This window comes from Lycium barbarum, chromosome 5, assembly GCF_019175385.1.
Source record: "Lycium barbarum isolate Lr01 chromosome 5, ASM1917538v2, whole genome shotgun sequence".
Classification (NCBI taxonomy): Eukaryota; Viridiplantae; Streptophyta; class Magnoliopsida; order Solanales; family Solanaceae; genus Lycium; species Lycium barbarum.
Window position 1 is genome coordinate 7,084,236 of NC_083341.1, and position 19,354 is coordinate 7,103,589.

At 34.7% G+C, this 19,354-nt stretch overlaps 1 protein-coding gene and 1 pseudogene across 1 annotated transcript; one reads left to right on the top strand and one right to left on the bottom strand.

The window, feature by feature from the left end:
* The first annotated feature begins 1,010 nt into the window (after nt 1-1,010).
* Nucleotides 1,011-3,787, top strand: LOC132642247 (S-adenosyl-L-methionine:benzoic acid/salicylic acid carboxyl methyltransferase 2-like). The gene is made up of 4 exons (XM_060359498.1): nt 1,011-1,184; nt 1,366-1,782; nt 2,473-2,727; nt 3,319-3,787. Exons 1-4 carry the CDS (start codon nt 1,065-1,067, stop codon nt 3,652-3,654), a joined length of 1,128 nt encoding a protein of 375 aa, XP_060215481.1. The 5' UTR covers nt 1,011-1,064; the 3' UTR covers nt 3,655-3,787.
* A 3,375-nt stretch (nt 3,788-7,162) lies between these two features.
* On the bottom strand, nt 7,163-19,131 carry LOC132639145 (beta-amyrin 28-monooxygenase-like; annotated as a pseudogene).
* Between the last annotated feature and the right edge of the window lie 223 nt (nt 19,132-19,354).

Sequence of the window (19,354 nt, forward strand, 5' to 3'; positions counted from 1 at the left end):
TTACTATTTTTTATCATAAATAATCAATTTTCTTTAAAGCAAAATTAACACATAATTTACTCTTGCTAAAATTAGGGGCCTATGGCATATGCTTTAGTTGCCTCGTTATAGAGCCGGACAAAACAAACTTTTGGGGTCTAGGTTCAGGATGTCATATTTTATTTCTTTCAAATTGATGAAGTTTTTCTTGCACAACAACGATCCTATCAATGCTAAGAAGAGCCTCTTTTATATTTTTAGGCTCAATTGTCGGCAGAAAAAGATAGACAAGTTTATCATCAATCTCAATCATATCTCCCTCACTGTAGCTTCAATATCCCTGGAATACACTGTGATCGAACAGTACTTTGCAAGATAACGTTAAAAGTTTCCCACAACTAAGTTGTCAATATGATCTTGCTCATCGTGGAAGCTTGAGATCCTTTTATTTTTTGGGAAGGTCTTTAATGTTAGCTGCGTCTTATCTTGGTTGGTAAACAAACGTCCTTTTGTTGTTTGTTGGTACACAAACAATATGATTTGTTTAAATCATTAATATGACAAATTTAGTAAGTTTGAGAAGGTCTTTATTGTTAGTTCCTCAGTGTCTCTAGTAAGTTTTTTAATTATAATATTTTACATGACAAAATTTACGACTACAAGATTTAAAGGACTACACATCTCTTAAATTTAAGATCACAAAAATTCAGAAGTCTCCTTTTATTTTTTAAATTCCGTGTCCAGCCAAACTACACTTAAATTAAGACGGAGAGAATAGAATGAAATTTAAATTGTTCAATTGCTTGCTCTTCATTTAATTGCTTATTTTAATTATGATAGTTCAGATAAAAAACGCAGACGCCTTACTCCCGCCTTTTAAACAAGGCAATATCCGCACTTGTCATATCGTCTTTTCTTGAATTTTCATAGAATTTTAAGCCTAGCCGGTAACATCGGAAACTCATCACTTTCTTTAATTTGAAGTAATCAAAATTATTGCTTTTACAACAAACAAATTCTTGTGGGACCATATCTTAACCACACTATAATCTGATAAGTAGGATATTGAATTCTACCTGCTATAAATGACTCATTACCTATGCACAGAAAGACTCACAAGATCTCAAAAGATGGAAGTGGCTAAAGTTCTTCACATGAATGGAGGTATTGGAGACACTAGCTATGCAAACAATTCTCTGCTTCAGGTATCATCACATACAGCATTTTTTATTCCCTTAGGGAGTTATAAACTTGCATGAATTATAAATTAAAGCTCCTTATGAATACTTCTCGTAAATAATATATTACTATTACAAACTTCAACTAAAATAAGAACACTAACTTTTTGCGTACTTGAATTACGTACGTATGTTGCATTATATACAGCAAAAGGCTATTCTCATGACAAAGCCAATAACAGATGAAGCCATATCAGCATTGTACCACAGCCTTTCCCCGAAAACTATATGCATTGCGGACTTAGGTTGTTCCACTGGACCCAACACTTTATTGGCAGTCTCCGAACTTATCAAAACAATTCATGATGAATGCAAAAGCAATGGCCAACAGTCACCGGAATTTCATGTTTTCTTGAATGATCTTCCCAGCAATGATTTCAATACCATTTTCCGATCGTTGTCGGCATTCCACGAAGATTTGAGGAATCAGAATATGGGAGGAGATGGATTTGGTCCTCCTAATTGCTTTGTCGCAGGAGTTGCTGGTTCATTCTATACTAGACTTTTTCCTTTCAAGAGTCTGCACTTTGTCCACTCCTCTTACAGTCTCCACTGGCTTTCTCAAGTACGTTTCCTATATATATATATATATATCATCAATGTCTATTACTATTAGTATAAATTTATTTCACTTGAAACCAGTGTTTTCAGAGGCGTTTTCTGGGGGAAGCGCACCAAAAACGCTCCGGGGCGCAAATGAAAGGCGTAGATCCATATGGCGTAAGCCCTAGAATTGGGGCGTAAGCCCCGGGTGCAAACGTGTAAGCCCCGGGCTTAAAGGCGTACGGCCCGGGCGTTAATTTAATTTTTATTGCTTTAAAAGTATTTTTGCTATAAATTATGATTTTTATTATTGTTGTAATGATATTTATACTTTATATTATCATGTTTTCATATTGTAGTGATATTTCTTAAAATATATTATAAAGAAAACAATTCTCATAGAAAATAACACTGTCATAAATAGTTTTTTTAGATGATTATGTCTGACATTGATATGATAGAGATTTCATAGCACAATGTTCCTGAAGATCCATGAGACTTATGCACCGTGTCTCGGGGCTTATGAGACTTATGCACCGTGTCTCGGGGCTTATGCCTCGCCCCGTGCTGCGTAAAACGCCTCGCCTTTTAAAATACTGTTTGGAACACTTGCTCATGTATTTTTTCAAATATTTTTCGGTTGACGGGAAGAGGTTTTACATGTAATATATTATATGTTCCAATGTTTATTAATTATTAATTAATTGTATAGGTGCCTGATGGAACAGAGAATAACAAGGGAAATATTTACTTGACAAGTACAAGCCCAGCAAGTGTTCTTAAAGGGTATTATAAGCAATATGAGAGAGATTTTGCAACATTTTTAAAGTACCGCTCGGAGGAATTGGTGAAAGGTGGGCGTATGGTATTGACCATGTTGGGAAGAAAGAATCAAGATAACTATAGCAAAGGGTGTTCCTACGAGTGGGAACTTCTTGCCACAACCCTCAAACTTCTAGTTACACAAGTAAACCTCCTCTTCTGAAAAAGAAAGATTTAATGGTCAAAAACACATCTGAATTATATTTTTTCTTCACAACCCAATTATCACTAGTTTTCTTTTTATACCTGAACAATCACAATATATGTATTAATATACACCTCGAAACTAACTAAGCCAACTATCGATTGTTCCCTTGTGATAGTTGAGGTGTGAAAACTCGCAAAAATAATGATAATTCAGGTATTTTATTTTGACCGTTATCTCAAAACCAAACTTTTACTTATGTATCGTAAGTCAGCGCCAATTATATGATATTATTATGTGTACATTCAAATGAAACGGGTCAATCTACCCATTAAAACATGAAAAGTATTGAAAGTGAAAAATAAAAGAAGAAAAGTTAAATACTAAGTAATTCTATTTATTATAGACGGTTATTATATTTTTAGGTGATCTATAGTGTAAATTTCTTTTACTTTATTAGTATATACATATAGAATTTAACATCACACCCCTCGGGGTGCGGCTCTTATCCAGACCTGCTGACACAGGATGCTTTGTGGCTGCTCTTTTTTTATATAGAATTTAAAATCGTAAATAAAATAATGGATGCAGGGATCAATAGAAGAAGAGAGAGTGAATTTGTTCAATATTCCCTTATACAACCCATCTCCTACAGAAGTGAAATATATAGTTGAGAAAGAGGGATCTTTTACCATTAATTGCTTGGAAACTTCAGAAGTCCAAAGGAATTCATTTGATGATGAGAAGTACAATATGGCACGAAGCTTTAGATCTGTGGCTGAACCTTTGCTTGTTAGCCATTTTGGTGATGAATTGAATATGGATCAATTGTTCCACAAATACAATGAAATTATTGCTAACGCTTGCATGGGTAAAGAGAAAATTATGTTCGTAAATGTCATTGTGTCCTTGACCAAAACAAACTAGCCGTGGCATGCAATTCATGCCAGGAACCCTTTGCTATTTCGCACTTTTTAAGTTACAGATCAGTTGCCATGTAATATTCTTATACTGTATCTTCTTAGATACCGATGATAATGTAATATTCTCATTGAGGATTGATTCTATTCTATTTTATGCTTTTCTTTTCAATTGAAAGAGTTTCTATAGTCGAAGCATTGAAAAGTGTGACAAATCTAACATTCAAAAACGGTTTTCACTTCTAATGGAATATTTTTTTATATCAATTTTCCATCCCTACACCCTACACCTTAGGGCATGGACATTTTATTGAATAAGAAAGAGGATTTACAAAAGTTGACTCCCAAATATAATCTTTCTAATCCTGCTGAGAATGGGAAAGAACCCATTCTTTACAAGAGTTAGATCAGCAATGTAAGCTTTCAAAAATAAATTTAAGGATGAGAGAGATATGTTCCATTAAGGAACTTTCTTCTATACAATTAATAAGCAGCAATGATGATTTTGAATTTGTTGGCTTTGTGATGGCCTACTGCTCGTCTTCATTTGCCTATAGAAACCATTCATATCTGACTAGCTAGTACTATTTTTGTGATGCAAATTTAACTATTTTGGTCTATTTTATGGTGTCTAGTATTATTTTTTGTGATTCAATTTTTAGGATTTGATGAGACTTTCCTAGTGTTTTTGATTAATTTTTTTTCCCACGGTTCGCGTCAGATCTAATAGATAAAGTTCATTACATATTTGATGGAAACCAAAAGTGATAATCTTCGACAAACTTAAAGGATCAAAATTGTTTAGAGCATACTTTATGGATTATTTTAAACCTACTCTCAAATATGAGGGACCATTTTTGTCATTTTCCCTCATTTATATCATCAACTTTGAGCCCAGAGGCTTTTGAGCTGAGGCTGGATTATGTAAATTTGGTGAGATGCAAATGGCACGTATCATATACATCATCAACTTTGGGCCAGAGGGGTTTAACCTGGATTTGGATTTTGTAAGATGGTATGATCTTTTAACCTATTGGACATTTTACAGTCTTGCTGCAAATGGCTAGTTTCTTTTTGGGGTTTTAGCCTCCTGAACAGAATTGTATCAAATTTGACGGGCAAAATTCACAAGTAGCCACTTTCCAGTACTTATAGCTGAAAAATAGTTATTATTATGGAATTTTAAATTTTAAATTTTACCGGTGAAACTCAACGAATTGTGTCGCTTTATGGTGATGTGGGCTTTAATAAAAAACCGAGTATTGGAATGATAAACTTGAAAGCTAATGGTGACATACTTCAAACCTATGATATATAGACCAATGCATTTTGTCTGAAAAGCCTGTATTAGCTGAAGCATCGGCAACTAAAAACCAATTCAAACAATAGTTGAAAAATACTGGTATCTTGTTAAATTCGTCACAATAGTTCAAATGCTTAATGGAAGAATAGATCCTTCGTGAGTTCTGAAGATGTTTTTAGTATCTCAAGCAGTATTTGAATGATGTGTATTTCACGTATATTAGTAGACATTTGAATACTTGTTATTGCCCAATGTTTGTTAATTAATCATGGTTAAGTAATGATTGTAAATTTATATAAATATATAAAAGCGGGACATAGGTCTGGCTGGTCTGCTGACGTGCATCCTAAACGCAGGAAATACATTTATCTTTTGCCACATTTTTTTGGCAATTTCCTCTGAAAAAAAGAAGTCCAGCAATCATGAAACACCACTTCGGCAACCCAGTAATCTTAAAACTCTCTATTCCCTACCTTTTCGCTCTCTTTGTAACGTTTCCGGTTTGCCTCCTCGATCATTGCCCTGCACTCTCTGTCTGTATTCTTCCTCCACTGAACTAAATTGTCCACAAATAAGAAATCCCCTACAACGAAGTTCAAGGATCGATCAGAACCACTCCCGTAAGATCTCACTTACTCTGGTATTAACACGGATGTATATAGTGTTCTTTAAATCATGATTTTTCATCTTTTACATATCGTTGATCCAAGATACAATTCTTCAATCTCTGTATTCCCTCTTTCAGGTTTCAATTTAAAGAACAAACTAAGTGATGGCTTCTTGACGGGAAGATTCGAACATCGATGGTACATAAAACTTAATTTACGCACTGAGTTCTTCAATTTTACAAAAGAAAGATTGATCCCTCGTAACATGGACCAGTTTGATTCTACTGCACATTCTCCCCCAGTGTCTTCATGTGGAAGTGGCTTCAAAGACTTAGTAGTCCTTGGAGGTGTATCTGAGGTTTGATGATTCTAAGTCCAGTTTCTTAGTAATTTATTGTTGTGTAGACAATGGCCTCTCTTTATCCATTTCCTATTTGCTATTTTGAGTTGTGTCATTGTACCTTCTTGTGTTTAATGTTATGCACCAAATCAGTAAAGATTGTTTTTTATACTCACAAGGAATTTACGGTTAGCATAAAGACTTTGATGAATGAAATGGTGCACTTTAGTCTTCCCTATATCTTTATCTTTCTTCATGAGCGTATTATCTTCAAATGAAAATCATGTTAATGCACAACAGTATCATAAGTCTATTCTGAGAAAAGAGCAAAACAATTGAACATGCTTATTTTGACACCCGTAAGTGTTCGGAAAAAAGGCAACCTTACCTCTTTTACATTGGCTAAAGCTTAAATGGAGTTAAACTCCTTAACTATCTAGTCAAAGACTTAAGGAAGTAGTACATGAAGTGCTAAGTAAAAGAAGAGAAACAACCCAAGAACAAAAAGACCAGCTCAAACCAGTAGCATCACAAAAAAGTTACCTGGCAGCCGGCCAAGAAAATTTTCAAGGTGGATTGTAGCACCAAGATGAGTGTTTTTTTGCTCTTCTCCTAAAGGAGGGGAGTTGCATTTTATCCATCCGTAGGTACCCAATTGCTTCTCGAGGAAGGTCATTTTCTTGAAGGAAAACTTTGTCTTCTTCGATGGTGGTAGCATATTTCGCAAGAGCATCCGCCACCCCATTACTTTCCCTGTAGCAGCGATTTATGTGGATGTTCCTATCATGAATTTTCTGTTGAATATCTTCAATATAGCTTTGTAGTCTCCAAGGAGGTCTATTGATACCTTTGATCATGTTGACTATGATTTGGGAATCCAGCTCCACTGTTAAGTCTTGATTCTTGAATATTATTGTCACAACACAATGATATACCAATTAAAGCAGCATGAGCTTCACTGAAGTTGTTAGTGAAAAACTGGATTGGATAGGCAAAAGCCATAACCATATCCCCATTTCTGTTCCTAACAATTCCTCCAGCCCCTGCCTTGTTTTGGCCTACCATGTAGCTGTCAGTGGCGGATCCAGGATTTTCATTTAGGGTGTTCGGAAAAAAAAAAACTAAATAACACTGTCATTTTTTACCGAGGGTGTTCAAAAGTTAATATATGCACATAAACACAGAACATTTATCATATATATACACTGTAATTTTTTGCCGAGGGTGTTCGGGTGAACACCCTGGCCTCCAAGTAGATCCGCCCCTAGTAGCTTCCATCAGTATTCAATTTCCATGTTCCTTCAGAAGGTTTTTGCCAGGTAACTATAATGCTAGTAATAGGGCATTTGTAACTTTCTGCAACATGACATACTTTCCTCCAATTCCAACTTGGATCCATCTTGCTAAACTTCTTCTCAATGCAAGTCTTGATCTGAAAGAGAGCTTGGTGACATATGCTACTGGTACTTATTTGCTTGTGGTCATACTTGATAGTGCATCTGGCCCTCCAAATTCCCAACATACCATACTGGGAGTAATGAGAAGAAGGAATTTGTGTACAATATTTTTCGGGGGAAAGGTCCACCACTGGTCAAGCAATCCTTTCACATTATTGGCAGTCAAATTTAGTCACACGGGACCTGTCATCTGATGCCTTACCCTCTTTGCAAGCTCACTGGCTATGAACACATGATTGACAGTCTCATCCATTGCTACCCTGCAACAACAATAGCTAAGACCCAAATCAATACGAAATCTAGAAACATGAGCATCAAGAGGTAATTTTTTTTTAAGAAGCTTCCACGTAAAAAAGATATTTTAAAAGGAATTTCATCTATCCAAATATTAATAGTAGAAAGGTTAGGAATACTTCTCTGTCTGAGAACTTCAAAGGCAGAAGAGCTTGTGAAATGACCATTAGGAGTGAGCCTCCATATAGCTTTATCTTCTTTATCTCTATTGCCAATGTGAATATCCTTCACAATATTCACTATGTCTCCTGGAAGAAAATTGCTCAAAATTTCAAGATCCCACTCCTGATCTTGAATGTAGTTGCTAATTTTATTGTTACCAGGCTTTGAAGGCTGACCAGTCAATGAGTATAAGGAGCCTTGGAAGGTCCAATCATCCCACCAAAGATAGCATTTTCCTGAGTGAATATTCCAACTAATATGTTCTTCAAAAAATTCCCTCATAGAGATCAATTCCTTCCAGTTTCTTGAATCCTTAGGGATGCTAGCTTTTGACACAGGATTACTTCTCTGACAGTATTTAGCTTTCAAGAAATCAACCCAGAGAGATTTTTCAGTTCTAAGTCTCCACCACCTTTTAGCTAAGGAGGAGAGACATGACCAAAAGAAACTAGCACTATATTTCCTTTTAAGTTGTTATTTCACAATTTTTAAGTTTGAATTTAGAGACAATAATTTTGTAATATTTGTTCGTTAGGCATTGATTTTTTTTTCTTTTCTACTTTATGTTTTTCTTTTGCTATGGAAAGAGTTTCTATCTTCAAAGCGACAAAAAAAGTATTGTGAATTTGATCAGAAATATCATTCAAAAATGAAAAATTTAATAAATCATAAATTATGAGTAATTTCTTTAAATTAAGATACCATTAGAATTCTATGTGCAAAAAGAACCATAAAATTTTCACTTAACTAACAACCCAAATCTATAGATATCGTCGAACAATTTAATTAACTAAGATAATGTAAGAATAGAAAGCATTTTTCTCATTTGATATGTTAAATTTTACTGTACTACATTGGTAATTGCTAAATGAAACGTTGACATGTCCTAAATGGATAATTTAGTGGCTGTTGTATCTTGATCTCCTATACACAATGAAATTGGACTATGCTTTTGCAATTGATCGTTCCTACTCATGTTAACTATATTAATTATGTATAATCTAAATTGGTAACCTACAAAATGTGAGCCTATATTATTATTGGCCACACTAAATGTGCCTTACATTAACAATAAGAAGATGTATACAAATCAAATAAATCAAGGGAACACAAGAAATAGAAGAAGAGAACAATAGTAAAGAAACATGAAGGGATAAGCAATATAATCATTAATATGGATAGTTACAAATTTATTTTTGGGTAATAAAGACTTATCTTTTATTAATAACAGAAGATTATTGCAATCTATGAATTGTCTGGGGTAATACGTGATACCTAGACTATCCTTTTCAAAAGCGAAAATTACATACATAGGTGACATTATAAAGCACAAAGCTTTCAGAAACATCAAGATTGCTTTCAAATTTAGCAAGGTCATCCGCCACTTTTCCCTTCCCAATAGATACGCTTTAAACGTTTCTGCTTCATGCATAAAAAACCTGCAATCATTAATAATATGGAAGAAAAGATTGTTATCGTTAATAAACTAGGAAATACTAATTTCTTTGCAATCAAGGTATGTTTGGAATTATACAATTTTCAGAAAATATTTTTCAAAGTTTTTCATGTTTGATTAGTCGATTTTTTGTTTTTTTAAAAAAAATCCTCTCGAGGAAAACAAGTTCCTTAAAAATGAGAAAATTCGACTTCCCAAGTGAAAGTAGGAAAATAAGTTTTATAAGTGACCCCCACCCTCCAACACACCCCATCTTCACTCCCACCACACCACACTGCCTCCCACCCTCACCTATTAGTGTTTGCCTCTATATTATCTAAATAAATGCTTTTGGAATAATATTTTCTAATTACTTACCAAGCCTTAACAATCTTCCTCATGCCTGCAAGTCGTGACGGTAGAGTCGGACGGGGAGTCCCTTCGCCGGAATCGGCATCGGATTGACAACAATTTTCTCATCTGGAATAATTTTCTCCCACTTGAACCTTTTAACAAGATGGTGCATGAATACAAGAATTTCTAAACGAGCATACTCTTTTCCTGGGCACATCCTAGGTCCTCCACCAAAAGGTACAAATGTGTTTGGAAGAGGTCCACTTCCTTCAAATCTTGAAGGGTCAAACTTTTCAGGCTCAGGGAAGAAGTCTGGACTCTTGTGTGTAGAATTTGTACTCCAGTATATCTGCATAAATTTTTATTAGTTCACATCGATCGGGTTAAGTTGACGACCTACAACCAGAAGTAACTTTTATTTGCAATTCATTGGATATGATAAATTTAATGTCACAATTATATCCAAGTCCATGGAACGTATTGTCTGTTTTGAGCCTAGGCTTAGCTTGCACAGGTTTGTTTTTTGGACTATATATGTCACATCGAGCCCCTAATGGGAGTGTATATGATATTGATGACAGAGGGCGAGCCGATGAGAGTAGGTCAAAGAGAAAGGACTAACAGTTTCTAACTAGGTTGACAAGATTCTGAAGAAGGGTGCACATGATATATATTTTAGGTGAATCCCACATCAGAATGAGATAGGAAAGTGAACAGCTTTATAAGACATAACTCAATTTCACATGGTACGTGCTCTTTAGGGCTCGATGCGGCGTCATCCGAAAGACAAATATGTACGGGTCTAGGCCCAAAGTAGATAATATGTGTCGTGAACTTGAATTGTGATACTTAAAAATAGAATAATTATCGGCTATATGCCCGGTTGTATCACATCGATTGATAGAATATAATTATTTACTTCTATATAAGTTTAATCCAATTTAGTTTTTTGAATAGTTTTTCGTGAATTTAACATTTTCAGGAGAAAGAATAAGATACAATTTATACCTTCCATCCTTTTGGAATGGAGAAACCATTGAAGATGAAATCAGAAAGGGCTTCCCTAAAAGCACCTTGGAGGGGTGGGGTAAGTCTTAAAACTTCACAGGCCACATTCCATGAATATTTCATCTTTTTAATGTCTTCCCAGTTCAGTAATTCGCCTGGAGCCTTTGATTTTGCAATCTCCATTTGCTCTATATATTTTTATAACAAAAAAACAAATTGTCAGAAGCAACAGATGAAAAAATAAAAGGAAAATTGATCCAAGTTAAATGCACTTTATATTCAAGTAGTATGGGTATTTGATCAAACAAATGATTAGATGGTTGTGCATCAAGAAAAGACCGGCCAGAACATGACGATATATATAGTATCGCGCAACTATATCTATGGAAAATGTCTGAGTTGATAACCTGAAAAATAAAAGAAATTTTATTGATTCACAAATACATAATGTCATAATCAGATGGTAAACTAAAAATTATATTGCACTGGGAGAAGATACAAATTCAACTGTTCAAACTAAAGTTTATAGGATTCTCCATTATGAGCTTTAATATTCGAGATGAAAATAAGGGTTATATGATGGTCTAGAGAATCTTTTGCATATCAAATTATTTAAAAGACAGTTATATTATTCAATCGTCTATAATAAACATTGGATGGCAACGGGTAACCAACTTGCTACAATTGGTTAAACTAAACACATGCTATAAATAATCCTTAAAGTGTGAGTGTACACAACTCAAATTCAAAAATGATAACTATTCTTAAACTACGGTATGAGGATACATTTGTGCAACCTAATGAGTTGAATCTTTTATACACATATAATGTAAATAATTTCTACACTTATAGTGTAAATAATTTCTACACTCTTAAATTATTAATGGAAGGGTATTATATACGACTTATTATAGGTTTGAATGTACCTATAAAAAATAATACGTTGCCATATATATACAGTCAGGGGCTAATTTATGCATAAATTTTGGGTCACGTGAACACATGCTCACTCGACTATACTCGACATATTATGTGTATAATTCTGAATATATATATGTAATATTAACTAAAGAAACACATGGTCAAAATAGGTTGAGTAGAGCACTGGGTAGAGGCTATGTTTACATCTTCTAGGTCATGGGTTCAATCCCCAGCTCCTGCACGTTTGTGCTATTATTTTCTAAAGCTACCTTTTGACCTTTCTTTTTATATTATTAACCAAGTGAAAAACGTGTTTTTATTTTATATTGCATCAGATGACTTTTCTTTCCTTTATTTCTAATGATACCAGGTCCCAAAAAGCAAAAAAAAACGAGAAGTCGATGTCACTATAAAATTTTATATCTTAAAGCAATGGTGAACCATCCTCATGAAATCCTAGATTCGCGTCTGTATACAATAAAACCTCCCTATAACAACGTTGTTTGTCAGAATGGTTTTTGGCTGCTATAGTGAAACGTTGTTATAGAAAATATATGATGTAACATAACATGAAAAATTGTTTCCAAAGAAAACTTGATCTTTATAATGCAATGTTATTATAGAGGATGACTATAATAGAGAGAGGCGTGACCGTAGGGGACAACATATTATAAAATAAATGAGTGTTGTGAGTGAAAGTAAGAACTAGGTTACCTTGGTAAACTCCTTCATAGATCTCAGGAAGCTCAGCAAGATACTTAACTATGAAAGCACAAGCAGAGCTAACAGTATCATGTCCACCAATCAACAACCCTAATATCTTATCAGCAATATCCAACTCATGCATGAATTTCCCATTTTCATCACAGGTCAAGAGCATGTATGACAATATATCTTGTGTTGGTGATGCTTTTCGCTCACCCAAATCAATCTTTCTTTGTTTAATAATTTCCACTAGCTCTTTCTGAAGGACATTTGAAGCATTTTAATATTATTTAATTGATATGTTAAAGTGTCTCTTTTTCTTCCTTTGACCATGTCATTCACGTTGGCAGCATTAAGAAGCATTGAATAGTACATTATGTTGCCGCATTCACTATTCAATCTTTTTTTGTTTGTGGCCATTAAGAAGCAGTGAATGGTCTGTTTCTTACCCTCACGTTATGGTGAAAGAATAAGGCCATAAGTTTATTTGTAACTCATTTCTCCATTATCACATTAACTTACCCACATTCTTCTTGTGTAACCTCTAAATAATAATTCTTCCATTTATCTACCTACTTTACTACCCTATTCATATCAAATTAATTCAAGGATGATTTTCCTAGCTATAAATAGTTAGTCATCCTTAACTTGTAGACATAGAAAAAATATATACTTTAGAGAGTTCTTGAATAGTGAGCAAACTAAAAGAGAGTTTATTAGTTGAAGGAAGGTGTTCTTCTTTTTGGTGGAGCTTTGGACTCAACATCTTGTCAAGAGTTTGTTGAGTTATACGACGTGATCGGGCTGTTGTATCCTGGAGGGGACAAGTCAGAAAGACTTACTGCTGGACCGGTAGATTTGCTGCGGTGGGCTTGAATCTCCTTAAAGAGAGCGAGATATTCGCGCCTCAGCCGAAGATATTTTTATTTCTTCATTTTATTTTTCAATTGTATTTATAATTTCATTGTATTATCACCAACAATTTTAAGGAGATTCATATGGCTACAATTGAAAAATCGGCGGATGTCAAAGTAGGAGATCTTAACAAGCCATTTCGGTTCAACAGTACTCATTTTAAGAGATGGAAGGGTAAAGTACTTTTCTACTTAAGTCTTCTCAAAGTTTCTTATGTGTTAACTGAGAAGAATCCAAATAAAGTAGACAATTCTTCCATGAATGATGAAGAACTTATTTCTCTTCAAGAAAAAACTGAAAAGTACGATGAAGACTCATACAAGTGTCGGTATTATTTACTTAATTGTCTATCAGATAATTTTTATGATTATTATGATAGAACTTACTCTACTGCAAAGAAAAATTGGAAAGCGTTGCAGAGTAAATATGATACCGAGGAGGCTGGAGCGAAAAAATATGCTGCTAGTAGATTTTTTCGTTTTCAAATGGTGGACAACAAATCAGTGGTAGATCAAGCTCAAGACTTTATAATGATTGTTGGAGAGCTTAGGTCCGAGGAGATCAAAATTGGAGATAACCTTGTTGTTTGTGGCATAATAGATAAACTTCCACCTTTATGGAAGGAATTTCAAAAAACTATGCGACACAAACAAAAGGAAACCTCTCTTGAGACGTTGATTATGCGAATCCGCATGGAGGAAGAGGCAAGGGGCCAGGATGCACTTTTGCAAACAGAAGAGAGCAACTTACAACCCGTCACAAACAAGGTAAATTTAATTACTTCAAATAATGCTGCTCCTAATGCTAACAAAAATACCTCTATGAAGCCTAAGAAGAAAATATTCAAGAAAAATAATGGTAGACCTCCCAAGAAAAATAATGGTGGTAACAACCAAGCACAAAATCAACAAGCACAAAATGGAGGACCATGCTTTGTCTGTGGCAAGAGTGGGCATATTGCTCGATTTGGCAAGTTTCGAAAACATGGTCTTACACCTCAGGCGAACGGTACCGAAGAGCCACTTGTGGCGGTGATAACAGACATAAATATGGTTGAAAATGTTGATGGATGGTGGGCTGATTCTGGTGCAAACCGTCATGTCTGCTATGACAAAGATTGGTTCAAAGTATATACTCCATTTGAAGAGCCCAAAACCATCATGCTTGGTGATTCTCACACTACTCAAGTGCTTGGAAAGGGAGATGTCGAGTTGAGCTTTACCTCAGGAAGGGTGTTAACATTAAAAGATGTACTTTTTACTCCTTCCATGAGAAAAAATTTGATATCTAGTTTTCTTCTTAATAAAGCAGGCTTCAAACAAATTATTGAGTCTGATCAATATGTAATAGTGAAAAAAGGTATTTTTGTGGGAAAGGGGTATGCTTGTGATGGGATGTTTAAGTTGAATGTTGAGATGAATAAAGTTACTAATTCTGTTTACATGCTTTCTTCCACTAATTTTTGGCATGCTCGTTTGTGTCATATTAATAATCGTTATGTGGGAATCATGAGTAGTTTAGGATTAATCCCAATGATTAAAAAGGATTTTGAAAAATGTGAGGCTTGTAGTAAAGCCAAAATCACAAAAAGGCCTCATTTCCAAGTTGAAAGAAAAACTGAATTATTAGAGTTAATTCATACTGATATTTGTGAACTTGGAGGAATTTTAACTCGTGGAGAAAATAGATATTTTATCACTTTTATTGATGACTTTTCTAAGTATACATATGTTTTCTTGATGAAAAATAAAAGTGATGCTTTTGAAAATTTTAAAATTTATCTCCATGAAGTTGAAAATCAGTTTGGAAGAAAAATAAAAAGAATTAGAAGTGATAGAGGCCGTGAATATGAGTTTAATTCTTTTGTTAGATCGTTGGGAATAATTCATGAAACTACTCCACCTTATTCTCCTGCATCTAATGGTGTAGCGGAGAGAAAAAATAGAACTTTAGTTGAGTTGACAAATGCCATGCTTATTGAGTCTAGTGCACCTCTAAATTTTTGGGGTGAAGCTATTTTAACTGCTTGTTATGTGTTGAATCGTGTGTCTCATAAAAAGACTAAATTAACACCATTTGAGTTGTGGAAAGGTCACAAAGCAAATTTGGGATATCTAAGAGTTTGGGATTGTCTAGCTTATGTAAGGCTAATGGATCCCAAAATAAGTAAATTGGATAAAAAAGTTACTACTTGTGCTTTTCTTGGTTATGCTTCAAATAGTACAGCTTATAGATTTTTTAGTCTTGAAGATAATATAATAATAGAATCAGGAGATGCTATTTTTCATGAAAATAAATTTCCATTTGATTCTAAAAATAGTGGGGGTCATAGGACTAGCGAAAATATTTTGTCACTACCTAGTTCTTCTACTTCTGTTTTGAAAAATAAAGAAAGTGATGATTTTGAGTTAAGAAGAAGTAAAACAGCTAGAGTAGAAAAAGATTTTGGTCCTGATTTTTATGTTTTTAATATTGGAGATGACCCTCTCAATTTACAAAAAGCTTTATCTTCACATGATGCTATTTTTTGGAAAAAAGCTGTAAATGATGAAATGGAATCACTTATTTCCAATAAAACTTGGAAGTTAGTTGATTTACCACCGGGTTGTAAAACAATTGGGTGTAAATGGGTCCTTAGAAAAAATTTAAAATCGGATGGCTCTGTTGATAAATATAAGGCTAGACTAGTTGCTAAAGGTTTTAAACAGCTAGAAGGCCTAGAATTTTTTAATACTTTTTCTCCGATAACTAGAATTACATCCATAAGGCTTTTAATAGCTATTGCTGCAATTTTTGATTTGCATATTCACCAAATGGATGTAAAAACTGTTTTTTTAAATGGGGACCTAAATGAGGAAATTTATATGGAACAACCCGAAGGTTTTATTGAAGCAGGCCAAGAAAGCAAAGTGTGTAAACTTATTAGATCCCTATATGGCTTGAAACAGACACCAAAGCAATGGCATGATAAATTTGATTCCTGCATGATTGAAAATGGTTTTAAAACAAACGAGTGTGATAAGTGTATCTATCATAAGTCTTGGAATAATTTACATGTTATTGTTTGCCTCTATGTTGATGATTTATTGATCTTTGGCTCAAACATGAATGTTATTGGTGAAACTAAAAATATTCTTAAAAGCCATTTTGACATGAAAGATCTTGGTGAGGCAAATTTAATTCTTGGAATAAAAATTTCTAAAACATGTGATGGAATTCCTTGACCAGTCACATTATGTTGAGAAAATTTTGAAAAAATATAATTTTCTTGATTGCAAGCATGTTGTAACTCCTTTTGATTCGAGTGTTCACTTGTTTCCTGTTCAAAGTGAAAATGATGTGATAAATCAAAAGGAATATGCTAGCTTAATTGGAAGTTTGAGATATGTGACTGATTGCACCAGGCCTGATATTGCGTATGCAGTTGGAGTACTTAGCAGGTTTACAAGCAAGCCAAGTTGTGAACATTGGCATGCCATAACGAGAGTTATGAAATATTTAGTTGGTACAAAAACCTATGGCTTGTTTTATAAAAAATATCCTGCTGTACTTGAAGGCTTTTCTGATGCAGATTGGAACACTTTATCGGGTGATTCTTGTTCTACCACTGGTTATATTACGTTGGCAGGTGGTGCTATTTGTTGGAAATCAAAAAAGCAAACTATTATTGTTAACTCTACCATGGAGGCTAAATTAATTGCTTTAGCTTCAGCTAGTGAAGAAGCGAATTGGTTAAGAGATTTATTATTTCAAATTCCTTATTTTGAAAAACCAATTCCTCCTATTTTAATTCATTGTGATAGCACCGCGACAATTGGTAGAGTTCAAAATCGTTATTATAATGGTAAATCCAGACTTATAAGGAGAAAACACAGTACTGTGAGATCATATTTGACAAGCGATACCATTAACGTTGATTATGTCAAATCTTGTGATAATCTTGCAGATCCACTAACCAAGGCCTTGGCAAGAGAAAAGGTCTGGATCACATCGAGGGGGATGGATTGATGCCCATAAATTCATGAGTCGTATATGAGGAAACCCAACCTGGGGACTAGAGATCCTATAACTCGGTTCAATGGGAAAAACGAATCGTATGATGACTTGTTGAGAAAAAAATGCACTATTTTATTTATTCCCTCCCTATGGTGTGAGTGCATTATTCTGTAATAGTTTGTGGAGGTTGAGTTTATAATCTCTTAATGAAATTCTGTAGCTCGTATGAGTGGGGTGTTAAGTTACAGAAGCACCCTTAACAGATTTCACCTATGTGAGTGTGGAAGTAGGCCGTTTCCTATGAGAATTAGGCTCGTTCTCAAAAGCACTCATGAAACCGGGATAGCACAAGGCCGTAATGTGTTGGCTATGAAAGCTCATGTCAACACCTTGATTATCATGTGTGAGCAATAATTCTTTATTTCCCTTAAGCAGTCATAGTTCAAGTCTGAGACTACTACGGCTCTGGAGTAAAGATTATTGTTTTACTAAGTGGAGGTTCAATGCAGAGCACACCTTCATTACGCATAATAATCTACCTTCAGCTGGTAAACTCTCTTATATTAATATTAAAATGAGTGGGGGATTGAAGGACATTTGAAGCATTTTAATATTATTTAATTGATATGTTAAAGTGTCTCTTTTTCTTCCTTTGACCATGTCATTCACGTTGGCAGCATTAAGAAGCATTGAATAGTACATTCATTCACTATTCAATCCTTTTTTGTTTGTGGCCATTAAGAAGCAGTGAATGGTCTGTTTCTTCCCCTCACGTTATGGTGAAAGAATAAGGCCATAAGTTTATTTGTAACTCATTTCTCCATTATCACATTAACTTACCCACATTCTTCTTGTGTAACCTCTAAATAATAATTCTTCCATTTATCTACCTACTTTACTACCCTATTCATATCAAATTAATTCAAGGATGATTTTCCTAGCTATAAATAGTTAGTCATCCTTAACTTGTAGACAGAGAAAAAATATATACTTTAGAGAGTTCTTGAATAGTGAGCAAACTAAAAGAGAGTTTATTAGTTGAAGGAAGGTGTTCTTCTTTTTGGTGTCAAGAGTTTGTTGAGTTATACGACGTGATCGGGTTGTTGTATCCTGGAGGGGACAAGTCAGAAAGACTTACTGCTGGACCGGTAGATTTGCTGCGGTGGGCTTGAATCTCCTTAAAGAGAGCGAGATATCCGCGCCTCAGCCGAAGATATTTTTATTTCTTCATTTTATTTTTCAATTGTATTTATAATTTCATTGTATTATCACCAACACTTTCCTAATAAAATTGGAAGCCTTAATCGCGCGATTAAATGGTGTTCCAGGCAAGTCTATAGGGATAGAAATCAAACCAGAAGCCAAAACATCAAAAGGATCGGCAAATTTTAGCCACATGGTTAGGATCTTCCACACTCACAAACAATCGACAGGCTAGCCTAAAAGTGTAACGTTTTGTTAATGGAAAAACAACAACTCGGTCATGATTTTCCCAATCTGAAGCAAAGTGACGTTGGGCCATGTCGTCCATGATCCCAACGTAACGTTGCAAGACTTCGTATTTGAGGAAATTTGGTAGCATTTTTCTCAATTTAACAGCTTCAGCTTCTTTGGTAGATATTTGTATTGTAGATGGGAAGACTTTGTTCACTGAATTCGGCCACCATACTTGTACCAACTTGTTTTCGTTCGAAAACAAAAATTTATTGCCCGTGGCACCACAAAAAACAGTGGCTTCTTCACCTAGAAGGTGAGTTTTGAAGACAATGGAGGAGTATTTAGCTATACGATCGAAAATGAATTTTTCAGGGTGGCCTTCCCAACCAGTGGAAAGAAACTCCAGGCTCTCTCCGAACACAGGCCACCCTATTTTTCCCGGAGGAAGGAGGCCGGAGAAGGCGGATTTCTTCTTGTCGAAGACGAAGTGAAGGGAGAGGGAAACCAAAAAACAAATAGGCAAAGAAGAGAGACATAGAAGAACTCCATATCTTTGTTTATAACAAAAGTTATCACACTTTCTTAATTAGAAGCAATGCTAGCTCTCTCTGAGTATCGATATATTGATTGTGGAAAATTTAGGGAGTATATATAGGCACGTATACTATGTAATGTAGATTTCGTTTCGGCCTTATTCGGTATTGGTGGTGTTGGTCTGTTGGAGGAGTCATTGAGTAAATATGCCAATTTTTTGGTAAAGGTAAACAAATAT

What these genes read in the sequence shown, in the direction of transcription:
- LOC132642247 (XM_060359498.1), top strand. Translation starts at nt 1,065, where the DNA reads ATGACTCATTACCTATGCACAGAAAGACTCACAAGATCTCAAAAGATG. An exon ending in GTCTCCACTGGCTTTCTCAA is followed by an intron (nt 1,783 to 2,472) that starts GTACGTTTCCTA and finishes TTAATTGTATAG; the next exon opens with GTGCCTGATGGAACAGAGAA. An exon ending in TCAAACTTCTAGTTACACAA is followed by an intron (nt 2,728 to 3,318) that starts GTAAACCTCCTC and finishes TAATGGATGCAG; the next exon opens with GGATCAATAGAAGAAGAGAG.